Source organism: Coturnix japonica, chromosome 8 (assembly GCF_001577835.2).
Source record: "Coturnix japonica isolate 7356 chromosome 8, Coturnix japonica 2.1, whole genome shotgun sequence".
Classification (NCBI taxonomy): Eukaryota; Metazoa; Chordata; class Aves; order Galliformes; family Phasianidae; genus Coturnix; species Coturnix japonica.
This window is the reverse complement of record NC_029523.1, coordinates 17,867,956-17,886,049: the sequence shown is the minus strand read 5'-3', so window position 1 is coordinate 17,886,049 and position 18,094 is coordinate 17,867,956. Positions and strand designations below refer to the sequence as shown.

Genomic DNA, 18,094 nt, shown 5'->3' with positions numbered 1-18,094 from the left:
TCACAAGGCAGAAGGAGGAGTCTCAGATGAGATCATTGTAACCTACTGTAGGGTAGCTACCCTAGCTGGGGGCTGGACTCAACAATCTCTTGAGGTCCCTTCCAACCCCTGCAATTCTGTGTGTCCCAACAGTGCTAAATACATGAACACCTTAAGAAATAAACCAACAAGACATTTATTTTTCAGGCAGTCTGGATCGTGGCATCATCTCCTACAGACGCAGAATCCAGTAGCCTGCCTGGGGCTTCTGGATAAATAACCTTTTATCAGCTCCAAAAATACCCAATATGTTTGGATTCATGCAGACAAGAGTCAGAAACAGCCAGGCTAAAAAGGAGTTTTTCAACTAGTAAATAAATCAAACAGGGAGTTCGTAAAACCAGAGTCAAAGAACACAGGTAAAGATCCAAGGGAAGTCCATGGCACGTTTTGCATTTGACTTTATGCAGCCTGCTCCTCAACAAATTGAGTAATAAACACTGATTTCCTGATCTCCTTTTTTTTTGTTTGTTTTGTTGTGTTTTTTTTTTTTAAAAAAAAAACATTTTCTCTTTTTTTTTTTTTTCTTCTTTAAACAATTTCTGCTTCTGCTCCAGCTTACCTTTAAGACCAGCTGCAAAGAGGAGAAAGCAAATCTGTTCAAATGGACTCAGCAAGCAAAGAGGTTCCTACTCAAATCACTCCCTGTTTAAAGCTGTTTAAAGAGCAGGGTCTCAATTTCCCCCAAACTCAGGAATAGTAACACTCCTTATTGTCAGAACGTGAAATTTGTAAAACTTCAGCAAGTTAAATGCTGCAGTCCTCCACTTAAACACCTCTAAACACTCACAGTTTGCACAACAGCCATAAAAGATGAGCTAATTAAAACTCTGATGGAAAATAAAAATGCTCACCAATTTTACCCAGCTGAAGGAATTCAAGAAGATAAATTCAAATGTCATAACTTTAATGGTATAACTCTCTGTCTTCATCACCACTCCTCATCTGTTATACCTACAAGCAGGCAATGCTTTCCTTGGATCAGGAACAGTGTTTTCATCTTTGCAGTGTAATGAATCCAGCAGTGCAGGTCTAGGAAAGACCAAGAAGTGCTATGGGGATGAAAACTAATAACTCGATCCAATTAGAATACAGTAATCCCCTGCTCTTAGGAGTCAGTACCTCTGAAAACAAAGATAGCTTTCCAAAGCCTAGAGCTGGGAAAAAAAAAAATAGATTAAAACTTCCTGAAGCATCACAGCTGAAATCTCAGTTTTAAGTTCGTGGATACTACAGTTTAGTAGATTTGCTAAAACCCAGCAGGTTAGCAGTTTTAACCACCACATGTAGGAAATCAGTTATACTAAGGTTCTAATCACCAAATTTTACTTCCAAAAAATTTCATAGAATAGAATCCCAGAATCATAGAACCAATAAGGTTGGAAAAGACCTCCAAGATCCTAGAATCATAGAATCACCAAGGTTGTAAAACGCCTCTAAGATTACCCAGTCCAACCTCAACCTGCTCCACCGTGCCCACTGACCACAACCCTCAGTGCCACATGCCCACAGATCTGGAACATCTCCATGGATGGTGACCCCACCACCTCCCTGAAAAGCTGTGCCAGCGCATCACTGCTCTTCCATTCATTTCATCTCATTACACAACCATCCTAGGGAGCAGTTGACTTCAGAGTAACTCACAGTGCTTAGTGGCCATCATATTTCAGATGCAGCTGGTAGAAACCAAGCCCTTAGAGGAATAAGTCCCACTTGGAAGAATCTCTCAGCTACGTGGTAGCAAATCTAGATTTGTTTTGCCTCTAAGATTGCTTTCTAAACCTTTATTTGAATGACCTGGAATAAAGAACTAATTCCTCTTAAAGAATCAGAATACATACTTTAATTTCTCTTTTTCTTTCCTAGTCTGGATTGAAATGGAGAGGGGAAAAAAGCTCACCGGTGAATTATTACTTTAGATGGCACAAAGAGACGACTTCACAATCAGGGAATGAGGTTTAGCCATAGCTTTACAAAATGCTATAAATAGCCACGGGGCCCTGAATTTTTTTTGCACTCTTCTTTCTGAAGTGATTTTGAGAAAAGCTGTCTTCACTCGCCTGTATCAAAGACATGCCATGGACTCAAACATGCACCAAGTAATTTAAGTACCACGCTGACATCTTCAGAAGAGGAAAGCTACAAAGTGCAACAAGCAAGAAATCTCCGTGCATTTGTTCTACCAATCCATCCCCTGCCTTGATGATCTGCTACATATTCTTAGCATTTAATTTTTAGCACATACACACCAGCACAGCTTTGACATATCTGGTCAAGTTGCAGCAAAGCAGGAGACAAATTCAGAGGCAGGTTGAGTAAAACTGTCTCTTCCCATTCACCCCATTCATAAAGCCAGACACAAAAATACAAATGATGAGCTGACAACTAAAGTGTGTCTAGATACCACAGCAAGAGTGCTTTTCAGAGCGACGTGCTTCAGAGGCAGGCTTGATAAACATTAGAGTGTTCCCTTGACAGAATACACACGATTTCCAGTCAGCCATTCAGGGAGGGCAGATGAGGATTCCCCAGAACATTTCTCAAGGCAAACAGAAGGAAGCAGATTTCTTTGGAAGAAGAGCAATGCCTACACCTAATCTGGCAGATGCAGAAGATAAGATGCTTGGTTACATCCACACCTTAGGGATTTCTAACAGAGGATACTTTTGCATCAGTTTAATGAGAAGCCTGTGACTCCTGTTATAGCCTGCAACCTGTTTCCACATTGCTCCTTTATACACCCAATCATCAACAACGTGGTGATTAATGCCAGCGTTGCACTGCAGACTCATACCAAAACCCATGGTTCTATGGAAAATTTATTCCTTGCAGTAGGACGTATAACTAACCAGAATTTAAATGGGACATTCCCATAACAATCTTAGCATAGAATGTTTAACTTTTTAAACTTTCTGAATTTTGAGAATGATCTATGCATAGACAGCCCAATCCATTCAAGTCACATGCATTTATTCAACTTCCAGAACACATTCCGAGAGTAGGAATGCCTCAGTAGGAAGATATTCAGCAGCCAGGGCAGACGTTAGCCAAAAGTATTTGGTTGAATTGGTCTGTTCTCTGAGGTTTAGAAGGTATCTGGAGGAAGAATGCAAAATCTGGTTTATTATACAATGTTATTCCAAGAGAATAAAGAAATAGGAAGAGTCCTGGCTATTTGTGAGCTTTAGGCAGTTCCTAAAGTCAGCGTGGCATCTAGAGTAAAACTACCCTTCTGAGACAGCAACAACTCCAAAAACGCTTCTTCAAACAATGCTGAACAGAAATTTGTGAAGTTAACTAATTGTAAACACACTCACCCTGAAAAACAAATTACACTCTGTTAGACTAATACTACTGCATTAATAAACTATGAAGTCCTGTCTTCCATGTCACAGATAGGTAGGGAAAAAAAAAGAACTGGGACTTTTCTCTGTAGGCATTCCAGTTTTAATGCAACCAGTCTGGCTAGTTGAAAGAAAGAAATTTGCAGGCCTGGTCCTAAGAGGAACATGTATGAAGAAAGAACCAATCTCATGCCTACCAGTTACCTCTGTGGATGCTCACCTGAAAAGCGAGCCCACCCAACAAAAAAGAAATGCACACCAATTTGAACTATATGTAATGCTTTTTATGTGTGTGTGTGTGGAAATTCATATTGGCCACCATTATTGTGCTCAGAATTTAAAAAATAAACAAATGGGGGGGTGGGGAGTGTCTGAAAAGCTCACGGGGTCATCATTTTTTTGCCTTTAAAATATCTGTATATCAATTTTTTGCCAAGAATATGGAGTTCCCCAGAGATGGAAGATTTATAAATCATCCCAAGCTGCCCAAAAAGTCCTCAGCTACTTCTTTAAAGACTTCAGCAAAAATCAACAGATATAACAATGTTAGAGTGTAAACACTCAGGTACCTGCTGCTTGAATTGCTGTTGTCCTTGCTCTCGTTGCTGAGGAAAGCACTTTTTTCCCATCCAAACAGAACAAGAGCCCATGTATTTACTGAACACTTTGACCTTTTCTGTAAATACACTACCATTGTTTTCACTTGTAGGTAAAACTGGTTTACTGTGAACGTTTTTCTTTCTTACAAAGCTTTCTTCCTCATGGACTTATTGGTGCAGACTGCTCAAAGCAATGCCCAGCCATTCATATTTTTTGCTTTACATTCTTTTCCCACATAGTTTGGTTCGTAATTACTTCCAGCTTCAGGAAACAGGCTCTTTGAAAAGCACCAAATGTTAAGTTTTTAAACTTTGCTTGCACATAGCAAAGCAAGTTGTGATTCAGTCATATCTGTACTCCTGACTTCTAACATCTTTCTTTTCTTCATCTCCTGACATTGCATCTAATACAAGAGTCCCGAAGTCAGATAAAAGAGACACATGTTAGAAACTCATACAAGAATTCCAAAGTACCAAAATTGAAATGGAAATGAAATGAGCTAAGAAGAACAAACAAAGTGGGATAGCACTCAGATCCCAACCACACATGGGAAGTTTGATGTGGTGAACAAAAAGCCCAAGGACTGAATTGCTGTGATTCGTTTTAAAACAGTTGAAACGCTCCAACAATTAGGACAGATTGGAAGAGTTTAAGTAGAAAGTCACTAATAGAAAGTCGAGGAAAAAAGCCTGAAATGAAGAAGGAATAAATAACCAAGTGTCAGGAAAATACCAACCCCGTGAAGTACATTAAGCAGCACAGGGACACCCAATGGTCCCAGCATTCCAATAAGCTCATTGCTTATTATTACGGTGCTTAATGGCAAAGTAGCGCACACAGACACACACGAACTTTCAAAGCAACCTCCCACTCCAGAAACAAAGTGAGGGGAAGGGGCTCTATTTCTCTTCTTCGTTATTAAAGCTCTGAAGGAAAGAAATTTCAACAAACAGAAGTAATATCTGTGTCTTCCCCCAGCCCCAACTCCCTCCGCTTTTACGGTCTTTTCAAAGACCAGATTAAGTTTCATTTGAGTTTGCAGGGTGAAGGTTGTTATTTCTGGCTTTCATTTTTATTTATTTATTTGACAAAGACTCCATTTCTTTGTCTTTCGCTTTTGAGGATAACCTGGAAATTATCACAAATATTCAAACAATTTTGTTCCATCTCTCAAATCTGTAATACTGGAAAAACACGTGAATAGCAGCACAAGATACTCCTGTGCACAGAGCACACGGGGAAAAAAAATATTCACTTTCATTATCGCCTACAAATTCCAGAACTATGCAATATAAACTGCATACCATATACTGTAAGAACACAATCTATTAGGTACATTAGCAATATGTTACTGTGATCAACCATAATGATCTCAATCATTTTTCTGATTGGGAGGGGATCACTTGCAAGACATTCACACTATTCACACTCTTAATTTTTCCCTAGGGAAAAAAAAAACATCAAAGCCTGGGATGCTTCCTCCACCATTCATCAGCTGAGATTTTAATGCTGAGAGCTGACTATGGCAGCACGTAGAGAGAACAGCCATCACCCAGGGTGGGCTTTCTTCTGGATAAAGTATCTCTGAAAGTAGCTTTAGAAGGATGAAGTTGAAATGAGGACAGAAGTGGCAGTGTGACCAAGCTCTAGCTTCCATTGCACTGAGTAAGAGAATGGCATGCAGGCATGCAAAGCAAGTACAGAAGCACGAGGGCAACAACGCAAGGGAACAGCCCATAGATCACACAGGCTATGACAAAAAAAAAGATCTTTCCAAGTGCCATAGCGAGCAAATCTACATTTGTAACATGCCAAGGCATACTTAAAGTAACCATTAACAGCATTAAACCAAATAGGAAAAGTGATAAACCAAAGAAGGGCCACATAATCTTAAGCCAGGCGTCACTGAATGAGCATTAAGACACCATCTATAATTAACTACATGATCATACACTGATCCTCCTGCAGCACTGTCCTTCCTCCCAGTGCAAATATAGAACCTGCTCAGAGCGTGACTCAGAGCCCACAGTGAATGAGACTCCCGTTTCTTGGACCTGGCCAGCCTCAAAGAACTCCTACAATACAAATATTTAATAGTACTAAAAGCACGCAGCCCTTTTGCCAAGCACAGATGTTAGAAAGCAACTGCAAATCTTGGTGGCACCCAGTAATCCTCTGGCTGACTCACTAACATGACTGATGGCCCTAAGTTGTTCAGAAACCGGTCACCCCTAAAAGGATTAAGACCTGTGAATTGTAATGTATTTGTTTCTATATAAGTGCATTTCCCTACACAACCAGTAAATATTGGATTTAAAGCTTTCAAAATGGTATGTAGCTCTGCTGATTGGGAAACTGCCTCACCTGGGAGAAAATGATTCCATCAGCCTGTTTGTGTACTTTGAGCATATCTGGGTTTGGTATTGTAGCTTTGATGATGATGCTATGGCTGGTACAAAAACTAAAAGACCAGCTTCTTTTGCAACATATCTTTTCACTAATCTGGTCCTGAGGAGCTTCACGGATCATTTTGACTGTGAGAAAAACTAATTGGGAAACCATCCTGCCTGCAGATGTCTGCAGCTTTCCATTCATCCAGCAGTTCACTACCAACCCCTACCTGGAAACTACCCACTCTTTTAGAAGGGAAAGGGCTTCCCAGTGCAGAGTTAGCCTAAGGATGGGCAGTGGAAAGAAAACAGCATTCTTCTTGAAGCTCTCTTGACAAGCTCAGAGTAACAAGACTTCTGGTCAGAACCCGTCTTTTCCATTTCTTAAGAACTTCCCATCCCCTTCCAGATGAGATTCCTGGCCACAGCAGCTGGGATCCCCAATGCTGTAGCAAGGCATGCATCAGACAAACGCTTATCAAAGAAAACATCTATGTATTTCCAACACTTTCTTTCGCAAGCAACTAAATCTGTCTTCCTTACCACATCTACAAACTCAAAGAAAGCCACTGAGAAAAACCATCACATTGCTGTAATCATAACAAAAAGCACTGCATCTCAATAGCCTGCCTTGAGTACCGACAAGGTAAAGGATACTGAAGCAGTAATAAATGAAAAAAAAAAATGAAAGATGCAAAAGTAAATGGACATACTGCTATTATTACCATTTATTTCTGTCAAATGCTTTCCTCTGTATATTGTGATTTAAAAGGTGGGTGGAAGCATTTAAGTTTTATTGCAAATCTATCTTTGTAGAGAGTGCTACTCCTCCAAGTCAGCACTTTAAATGATATTAAGTAACACAACCAGCCAGGAACAGATTTGGAACAAATGAAAGATTAAAAGATTAAAAAAAAAAAAAAAAAAAAGAGAGAGAGAAAACTAATTGTTGCCCCAAGTGCTTCAAAGTCACACGACGTTCTCACATGCTGTCAATTAAGTGAACTCCATAAAATTATGATCTCTGGCAAAATTCCACCAGAACGATTATATCACAACCGACATAATTGAATTATTTCTGCCAATAAAGTCATCAGCGCAGAACTTATTATCCCTTTCAACTCTCTGACTAAGTCGTTGTTAACCAGAAAGTCCTTCTGCCATTGTATGATCTTGAGTAAAAGTCACAGAAAGCGATAACGCGTTTTAAACCATTACGTTCCTCTGACTTGTAAGTATGCTCTCTTGCTAGTGAAAATGATCAGCACAATTCTTCTTGGAAGGCATCTCTGCAGGTCAGCAGGTCCACTCCCAAAGCAGGGCCATATTCACTTCCCAAGAAGAAAAATCCACCAGCCTAAGGCTATGTGTTTTCACCTATGTAGCAGTCAACAAAGACCTTGTTTTTAATCAAAGATAACAGACATCAGAGGGAGTTTGTTTGTAGAAGCCCTCCAGCAGGTAAAAACCTCACTTGGATTCGTACTGAAGTGTAAGAAGGAACAGGCTGCGTCTCAAAGAGCTGTAACTGAAGCAGAGAAGTCAGCAAAGAAGAGAAGAAAGATTGTAACAAAGGTATGAAGTTTAGAAGACTCAATGAGGTTTGTTAGAAGTAACACAGAACAGGACATTTAAGAAAGCAGAAAAGGAGAAGGAACAACAGAAACTGTAGCTAAAACACAGCACAGGATGATGATATCCAAACCCAGTATATCAAAAGCGTGAGGGAATTCACCGAGTTGCATTTTCAATACATCAATCACTACCAAAAAGAAAAATAGCCAGAGTAATAAAAAACCAAAGCCATTTTTCTCTTACCAACACCAAAATGTTCATTCAGAAGTCATTTACCCTCATCACTGAGCTCAAAACTTTGATGTTACACCAAGTGAGTACAGTGAAACTCCTTAAAACATGAAACTCCTTAAAACATGAAAAGAATGTGTTTTTATATTAACATGACCCATGGTACAGGTGATGCATCCTCAAGTCATTAAAAGCCACCAATTGCCTCAATGTAGGGTCACGTTTCTCATAGTCTTTTTGCTCCTGATGACAAAATTTCTCTGTCTACTGACCTCAGAAACAGAGTCACTGGTGACCCCTAGTGTTAAGAGGTTCAGTTCAATTCAATAGATTATGGCAGAAACCGCAAAGAACTTAGTTCTTCAGTTTTCTTCTGTTACCCCTGCTAGCTCCTATCAAGCTCCATTTTAGAAACAAAAACGGTAGTACTAGTTTTTAAAGAAACTAATGGAAAGGAATCAAAGTTCTAAACATCTCAAGTAAATTGTAGAGGAGGACAGACATTCCTCCTGTTCTCAATTTCTTTTATACATTCCTTCTCATTTGGAAGATGTCTGTCTAGGATAGGACATTTAGAGCAGACTGGCAGGCATGGCTTCACGTGAATAGTCATAGCTTCTAGATCAGTCATTAAGAAATTAATGATAGCAAACCTCAATCCAAGGCAGCTCACATAGTGTAAGCCACGAAGCCCTAATTGCCTGGCTGCCAAAGGACGTGGTAGTCCCATATACTCCAGTGAGCCAAACCACCCAAGTGACATAAGGGTTGCTTGCAACATTAATCTGTAACTACAGAAACAAAGAAGACAGAGCCATACTCACAGTTTTGAGTCCAGGTTCAGGAGAAAGCCCAGTTTGTCATACTCTGGAAAACAAAACCAAGGGACACTGCATTATAAAAACTGCAACATCCTCCTTCCCAAAAGGCATCCAAAACAGAACAGCAGCATGTCTTCACAGAAGGGCAATAATTATTTCTAACTGAAAATAAATGTATTAGAATTGCCAGATGCAAGCAGCTGGTACAACTGATTATTTTTACATAAAAGTATTCTCAAACTATCACTGCTGAATCTCCAGCAAATATTGCAGCATCATGTTCAGGTGATGTTGTTTAACAGGTTTCAACAGGGAACAGTCAGAGACATTCAGGGTGAAAACTTAGTTTCTGTAAATCCTGTATAAGGTAAGCTTTGCATTCACCATCTTTGCATACACAGTCATCTTTAAACTGAGTACTACATACAACAGATTAAGCTCTGAGAATTCACATTAGATACACACAAAGCCAGAAAGGTGCAGCATCCTTCTTCTATTGAGTCCTGCATGCTCCAGGGACTCCTCACACTGAGGACCACTGGGTCTCACTATGACAAGGTAAAAGTTAACACAAAAGTAACAGATAATCCCCCAAGCACTCAGAATGTATTAAACCAAAACATTCTTTTAGGAAGAGTACAGTGGAAACAGAGGTTTGTGTTCCTCATGAAACAACACATGAATTTCTGCTGCGGAAGTTTACCCAGAAGCTCTCTGTGTCACCACTTACTGAAAGAAGGGGAAAGCCCAGCCACGTATCAAAGACAAAATGATTTCTCTGGGCAGGTCAGTAGAATGTGCATCATTAGCTTCAAATCTGTTAAGATTTAATTCCAGATTTAAGGGAAGAATCACATAACTCAGCTAATTGAAGCTGCACAACATGTGCACTCAGCCTCAGCACGTTCTATCCATTTCCCTGCCAGCACCTGCTGTGCCACCCACTATCCCCACTGTACCCAGCATTAGAAATGCACCTGTGCCTCCCTCCTCCAATTCTCACACCCTGAAAGTTGTGTTGCCCCCCAGCGTTGCTTTCCTTCCAGGTTTCTCCCACCTTACTCCTCCTACAAGAAATCATTTCCTGTCCAATCCTACCTCCTCCAAAGGAAGGTCTGGGAAAAATCATGCTTTCAATTTTTATTAGCCCTTCCTCCTTCCAAAAACACCCATCTGTGCAAACAGCAACAGAGATTTACCCATCTGATTTATTTAACTAAGGAAAACCACTGGCAAACCCATCATCATTCTTACCTCAACTCCAACTTCTTCTTCCCAACAAGAAATACAACTAGAGGAAATGCAATAAGAGATACATCACCTCGTAACTATAACAGCATCCTGGGCTTTCTGCTAACTCAGCATTTTACAAGCTCTGCGACCAAAGCACCAGAAAACAAACACATACTAAACTCTACACACAGCTGACATACACTCACTTCAACCTTCCGTAAGATTTACCTTTTGTTTGTTGCCTGCTCTTTGCTATCGGTTTAATGTTTTTACTTTTGATGTAGCGGTCTTCAGTTGTGCCAACAGAGGTTCAGGTTGGACATAAGAAAAAATTTCTTCTCAAAAATAACAGTGCTGCAGTGGCACAGCTGCCCAGGGAGGTGGTGGGGTCACAGTCCCTGGAGGCACAATTCCCTCCTTCCCCAGGCTGGAGAGTGGCACAAACTGAGATGGGCAAAGAAACACTGCCCTCATCACCAGCCACTGCACACTCACAGCCTGATCTTTTCCTGGGCAGCCTGATCTAGTGAGTGGCAACCCTGTCTGTGGAAGGGGGGTTGGAACTGGATGGTCTTTAAAGTCCTTTCCAACCCAAGCCATTTTGTAATTCTGTGAAGTCGTGGCATCACTGTTGGCTGGGAAATGCATCTCCATCACATGTTGCTTCTCCTCAAAGAAAAACATTAGGAGCCTGGAAGTTATGAGTTCAAAGTTAGCTTCATGTTTAACATAAATCAACTGTTATGGATGCCCAGTGCCATTTGGCTATGTCCCTTTTGGCCACTGTGCTCCTTGTGACTGCAGCACATAGAAGTATAGCCCATGTGCTGGCAGGAAGTGGTCTGGAATCACAAAAGACCGATAAAAACCCAAATACATGAAAAAAGCCAAAATGCACATAGCCCAGCTGCAGGAACAGGCAATTCTTGTCTGGAGTTATGCGTGTAATTTAAAACACAATAAAACACAGACCCAGTAAATCAAAATACAACTGCAGTGAAAATACAGTATGATGAGGGTGTGATGACAACATATGGGCTGTGCTGATCATACACCCCTGTTAGGGGGACAGTCCCATTCCTACCCTTCCCTCCCATGGAAACACCATCTATAATAGCCTGCCCTGGCACTTATGCATGTCCTAGCCTGAAGGTTTCTGCCACCTCTCATCACCTTGTTCAAAGCCTCGCTCACCAAGTTAGCTAGCTGATAGGCAACAACATTCTTCTATATTCTTAATTTCCTCCTCATTTGCAGTGGGTTAAAGACTACTAGAAGAAAATGGAAAATAAGAGCCAGAGAGCATGAGACAAATGCTTCAGCACCTCCAACTAACTTGGCCCTGATGAGCACGTTACCAAGGTGTGACATCAGCCCTTCCACAAGAAGAACATTATGGATGAGTCAGAACAAGACTGCACCTTTTCAGCCCATGAGGCTGAGCCTGTAAATCCCACATGTGATAAAAATAACAGTACCACGAGAGAACAAGGAGATCAGAGGACACTTCCTCACTTGTGCTATGAAGCTACAGATCTCGGCTGACAAAGTGGTGTACAGAAGCACAGAAATCAATGAACACAAGGAGTAAGTTTCATCACATGGCCATACGAGTAAGAGGTCTGCTAAGGTCAGAAAGAAAATGTGTGCCTACACTTCCAGGAAGATCAGCATTGAATAACAATTTAGTAACTGACAACAATTTTATTGTAAAGTATGTAATAAGGGTTATATGAACAGAAGTACAGTCAAACCATAGCAATAAATGATGCTAATTGCACGCCAAATTCCATGCTTGCATTAATCTGGAAGTTTCTTCCAAGTATTCAACAGAAATCCGAGTACCAGGCAGTAAGAAACGCAATGTCAAATGTCTAGAAACTCCACACAGACCACCCAAAAAGCCAGACGGCTTTGATATCAATCAAGTTTTCAATTTGCATTTTGCATCTGTAACCATACAGCTACATGCATAACGTGCAAAACGTTCCACTTATGCTACTAATTGAAATCAACATTCCAGGCATTAACTTGGCTCACTGGTTTTATCCTTCCAAACCACTGTAAATGATTTCACCAATGCTTGGGCACTGTCCCTGTAGCGCTCAGCTATTTAGAAGCAAGGTACAAATAACTTTGCCTACAAAAGCAGAAAATTAATATAAACTTTTTTAAAAAGATGGGCTAAATGAAGCACTAAATCTCTCATGTAATGCAAATAGAGGAGGGAAGGCAGAAAGTTCAATTGTTTTATTCAAGATGCTTGTGCTCACCAAAGGAATCTGTACGACACTCGGGAGACAGAAGTGCTTGTAGAACAGCTCAGACCACCCCGACACTTCTCATCCTGCCCAGTGCAATTCAGCCTCAATGGAATTGAGGCCTTGAGCTGAACTAAGCCTTGGTTGTTGTTCACATGCTCTACATCTGTGGCAAAGGCCAGGTAAAACGACTGACTCTGCAATGAAAAAGGGTCCAACACTTCACATTGACCTTAGATGAAGAAAGCACATATGGACAGTGACGAAAGTTCAGCTGCAATTCTGCTAGACTTCAAGAAACAAGAATGAATTGATGGAAAAAAAAGTCATATGCAATGGATCAACTGCAACGGAAGGGGGAAAAGTTTTCTTTCAGGGTTAAAAAAATACTGATCAGGATTAATGAGCAACAATAGACAAACAAGGGCTTAACATTGCATCCTTTCCTTAGGATTTTCACTTTAACCTGTTCAGGGGAAAAAATCTTCCTGATGAAAGCATTATTTTCTGAGACTGAGTAACTACAAAACCATTGGATTGTAAGGGACAGATGGAACTGAGGCCACTTGGGCTTCTCAGCCCTGTCCTTTCGAAGACTGAATCTCCATCCCTTAAAGTCTGCGTTCCACTTCTCCCCTAATCCCATTTGCTCTTCTATATCAAGACAAATATGGACAGTATTTTCTTAATTACTGGTACCATATTTTGAAGATGCTGCTTTTTTTTATCTTACATTATTTAAAATTTTAACTAAAACGCTCGGGAAACATAAATGTGAAACATGGTCTCCCTCCACGTATAGAAGATTTCAGCCCAAATGGTTAAAATTGGACAATATTTGAAGCAGCAAAAGGCAGGGACTGTAGAGCAGTACTCAACACAGGCAGCAAAGCGTGGTAGTTCAGATCTATTAAAACTCTTCAAACTGTGCAAACTAATCCAAGGATACCCACCCTGCTGCACCGAGCTCAGTATTTATTAGATACTGGAACTGATTAAAATTGCCATATCTGATGGGAAGAGATGCTCTAAGCACTATTAGCATAAGAAAAAAATCAAACCTGTGAGTTCAAAGCATGGAAATGGGGAAGTCCCTCAGTCATAAACCCCCGTAACCCCTGGTGACACCTAAAGTCTTGAGAACATTACCTATTTTCTCAGATTTAATATAGCAAAAGGAAGCAATTTCCACATCTACATCTTCACGTCGTTTTGTGTTTTTTTTCCCCCCCTCTTGTAATTCTTGATTGGGGCTCCTAAAGACACCTGGCCCAGCTTTACAGCCTGAAGAAAGAAATACACCAGAGGGATCTCCTTCGTTAGGAATTGAAACTACATTACTCATCCCCCAGGCACATGAAGAACAAATAAGCAATCACTTGCAGGTCTTTTGCCTCCTGATCTTCTCTCCAAAATAGGTAAAATAAAGAAAAAAAAATATATATATAAATGACATTCTAGCACATTACATTAAGGGTAACCAAAACCTTTCACAAAGTGTATATCTGCTGACATATTTTTCCTAATGAACCTATAGCAACCTCCAAGGATAGAAGAGCGATGGATTGCTCTAAGAAATCTATGAAAGACTACAACAGGAAGATTAAATATTTCCTCCTGAACTACGTATGCCCTTTTTCTCTTCCTAGGGAGTCATCTGTTTAAAGCCAGACTGCAATCTTTGCTAAATAAGCAGTTGTTTCATTTACTGTCATGTATTCACGTGGCTAATGGAGTCAATGCTGCCCTACTGAATCTTCTGAGATATTCTTTATTTTAAAAATTGTATCGTATTTCCTAATAAAAGTCAAGAACAATATTAACAAAACAGTAATCTATTGGCTTTTAGTGACCTGCATGATATACTGTCTCGATGGGAAAGAGATGCCACACGATAGAGAAAAATCCCATTAAAGTATCTGTATTTCAAGGTATTTTTTAGGCCACTTCTTGGCATTTGCATCTCAGCTCATTCACAGCTGTATTTTCAATTGGTGAAAAAGAGCATAAATGAGAGTAAGATAGATGATGATACTGAACATGCTGGCAAAGTCACATAAGGACTGTGTAACTAATACATGACAGTCCTTGGCACAGTCTCAAGCAGCTCCCACAGCCTACAGCTCAAAGAAGCAAAGAATGAAGCAGAACATCATTAATCAGAAATGAAAAGAGAAAAACATTTTTTTGCCAAATAAAGCCACTAAATCCAGCAGGGCTTTAAAAAAAGATCTTCCTATTTATTCTCTGCTTTACAGGAATACAGAAAAATACAGCATTTTAAGTCCATCTCTTCTTTCCCAACAGTGCCAGCAGTGTTAAGTGATGGTCTGACATGCAACATGGAAAAAGATTAAAAGCAAACAAAAAAACAACACACAAACCACAACAGCTCCAAAGGTGCATTAAAATTGTTTTCCTCAAACCAAGACAACCTACCTAAGCCTCGTAAATTCTTTTAACATAGTATCTAAATTAATTTAATTCAGGTTAGAAACCAAAATGAGAAGATTGAAGGATATTTCTGAAACCAACAGAACTTGTAGTTGCATCCACTGGTACTGGCAGACCGGCATGGGAAAAGCCAAAGAACAGCACACCATCTTCTGCTCTCATACACACAGAAGAAGGCTTAAATACAGTGAGAGTATACGTTTAGCTACCAAGGTCATCCAGTGTTTGATATGCTAGCAACTGCAGCCTAAGAGCCCCAGCTCTCTGCTGCAAGCAGATGAAATTTAGGTCTACTCAAACACTGTGTCTTGCTTAGTGATTCCCAAAGTTCAGGGCATGAAAACCACCCTTTCTGAATCAGTTTTAGCTGAAACACCAGCCTGCACATCACATCAAGCATTCACCTATGCTGCTCAAACTTTGCCTTCCAAAGGAAGGGGATATCTGTCAGCTAACCACAAAAGCACTTGGGTACAAGAAGTCAGGAGCTCACAGAGCTCAGGCTCACCACACAACATTTGACTGTTATGTCTGTAGACATCCTTCCATGAAGGATAATTTAAGGCTTAACAGCCAAGTGATCTTTTGAACACTAAGTTCAGAAAGTTTTATGCAGGGTAACCAGATTCCCAGCCCTAGTGAAAACCAAGATCTGCATGGGACAAAGAATTAAGTGGAGGTGAACAGCCAGCTCCAATAAATACAGACACTGTAACAAGACATTGCCCTTCACACAGCATGATTAACAATTATGAAAGGGCAATTCTAAAAGCTCTTTAGTATGCAAATAAAAGTCAAGTGTACTAGTTCTAAACAGCGTGACTATTTTAAACAGCAAATATATTATTCACAGCTGTTTAATTGTGACTGATAAAAGAAAAGAGTACATGTATTTGTGTTACACAGTACGCAACTTTTGCCCCTTCTTACCCCAACCTGAAAAGTCACCTACTGGGAATGGCTGGGTCTGCAGCTGCCATTGTCTCTTTGGGTTCTTTCTGGGCTCTGTCTTTTCCTGGGTCTGCAGCAAGGTGAGATGGGATGGACAACGGAAGCACAATGGCCACAGCTTTTCTCTCTCTCCTTCCTGTTCAACAAGGAAAGCTATCCCTCAGTTGGACAGACATCACACATCTTATTACACATATCAGTTCAGAGCAAGCTGGTTCCCAGAACAATGAATGCAAAATACTTGATACGAAGGCAATAAACATACAGCTTTCTGGGATATTTTTGAGCCTCCCTTCTCAAATAAGAGAATGTTCTTCATATTTCTTCAATGAAGAAATTGAATCAGGTTGCACAGTGCAACAAAAGATCAAATTTTACGGTCTTATTCCTACCCAACCCAAGCCTGCGTTGCAATGCACAAGCGGAGCAAAGAGCAGCGTTCTCCAAACAGACTCAGACAGTTTGCTGGCTCACATGAGCCTCGTCTCCCACCCTGCTCCTATCAGCACTCCACAAAACAGAGAGCAGCAGTTGAATTTCTTTCTTATAAATAGATGGATGACTCTGTTGGTAGCATCAGAGCACAACATATGTGATTAATTCCAAAGATACCCTCCACTGGATGCTCTCCACAGGATTAACTGCTTTCACATCAGTTAGAAGCCAAAAAGTATTAGAAAGAAAAAAAAAAATATATATATATATATATATAGTGGATAATATTTCAAAGTTTTACTCCAGGACAAATTCTGGTCTCAGTTGTACCAGTATCAATCCAGCATAGTTCCAGTAAAGTTATGCTGTTTCAGGCTTACTCAGCTGTAAGCAACACAAAATACTGCCCTGAGTTTTATTCCCAGATTTCTTATTTCAAACCTACATAATTTCACCTCCTTCCGGATGGAAGAAGCCATCATCCAGTACAGAAGAAGGCAGGTAGCAACACATTTCAGTTGTGACTGGTGCACATTAGCAGAAGGGAGGTAAGAGAGGTTCTTTCTCTCCATTAGCATGGCAATCCGCACCCTGAGTTACCATGCACCCACAACAGACCAACTTCCAGCTACAGGTTTTAGAGGGTGATGCAGGGACAGCAGAAAGCATTTGGGCACTGTAAACAAAGCAAGTTACTACCACTAGCTCTAGGGTTAGTAAACCAGAATTGCATCCAAGCTTTGTTAGTGTCAGGCAGCAGGCTCTCTTTCAAACTGTGCAGGCAGCCGACAGGTGCTATGTTGGAAGGCAGCATGTTCCTCCTATAAGCCTAGGAAAGGCTACTAACCAAGATATAACGTGAAATCTTTGCTTGGATTATTACTTTTTTTCTGCAATAGAGTAAATAATCTCATCTTTTCAGTGTTGAGGGGTTTCTAAAACATAACAGTAATTCTTAGCTTTTCCCTTGCAGTTCACATATCATTATGAATACACTGTAAACTGAATTTTATCAACTATGGTGCCCACTATTGTGTGGCCTTGGCTACAGCTCATATATTACCAATAGCCAAAAGGATAGTTACTGGTTTCATGTGCCTCCAACACAAAAGAATGTTTGATTTCTGATTCAGCTGAATTGAAGGTCATGCCCGGGTTCCAAAGGAAATAAGGTCGGGCAGCATTTGCCCTGGGGTTTGATAATGCTGGTCATCTTCCAAACAGAAAAAGTTTCCAACCCTATTTGTTGAGCTACGACTCTTTTGCTTTCTCCCTCCTGGAAGCGTTCCTGATTTCTTTCCCCAAATAACTCAACTGTTTATTTAACTGAGAAACTCTCCCAGTAGCTGGAACAGTTTTTCTTCAGCTGGCGGGTGACATCATCCTCATGCCTTTCACATAAGAAAAGCAGCGCTAACGCACGTAACACGGCCAGGTTGTCTTCCTAGCTGGGCAGTGGAAGTGGTCTCACACATTAGCCCTCATTTCACACTAGGACTAAATGAAAACTTCCTCTAGAACCTATTCATCCACCGTGGGTTACCTGCCTCCCAACATGGCTACCGTGTCCTATCAAACAGAAGCCTTGTCATGAGGTGGGAGAGAGAGAAGAAGGCAATGTTGTACCTGAGCCTATCGTATGTCCAACGGAGTCAAAGGAAAGAACCACTGAATCTGTAACACAAGAGTACAAGTTCATTTTCCCTTTTTCCTTAGTACCGTTTCTTGCTGTAAGCTTTTCTTGCTATTTTTCTTTAATA

General features: G+C 40.5%; 1 protein-coding gene across 4 annotated transcripts in view; it reads right to left on the bottom strand.

The window, feature by feature from the left end:
- Positions 1–18,094, bottom strand: part of ST3GAL3 (ST3 beta-galactoside alpha-2,3-sialyltransferase 3) — a 134,797-nt gene that overhangs the window by 90,414 nt on the left and 26,289 nt on the right. The window contains exons 3-5 of one of the 4 annotated variants that reach the window (XM_015870384.2): positions 17,961–18,008; positions 15,901–16,035; positions 9,004–9,046 (exon numbers count right to left, since the gene is read on the bottom strand). In XM_015870384.2, the coding sequence (XP_015725870.1) occupies positions 9,004–9,046; positions 15,901–16,035; positions 17,961–18,008 (226 nt within the window). The remainder of the gene's footprint in view (positions 1–9,003; positions 9,047–15,900; positions 16,036–17,960; positions 18,009–18,094) is intronic. The other 3 variants (XM_015870385.2, XM_015870386.2, XM_015870387.2) reach the window with 3 other exon arrangements.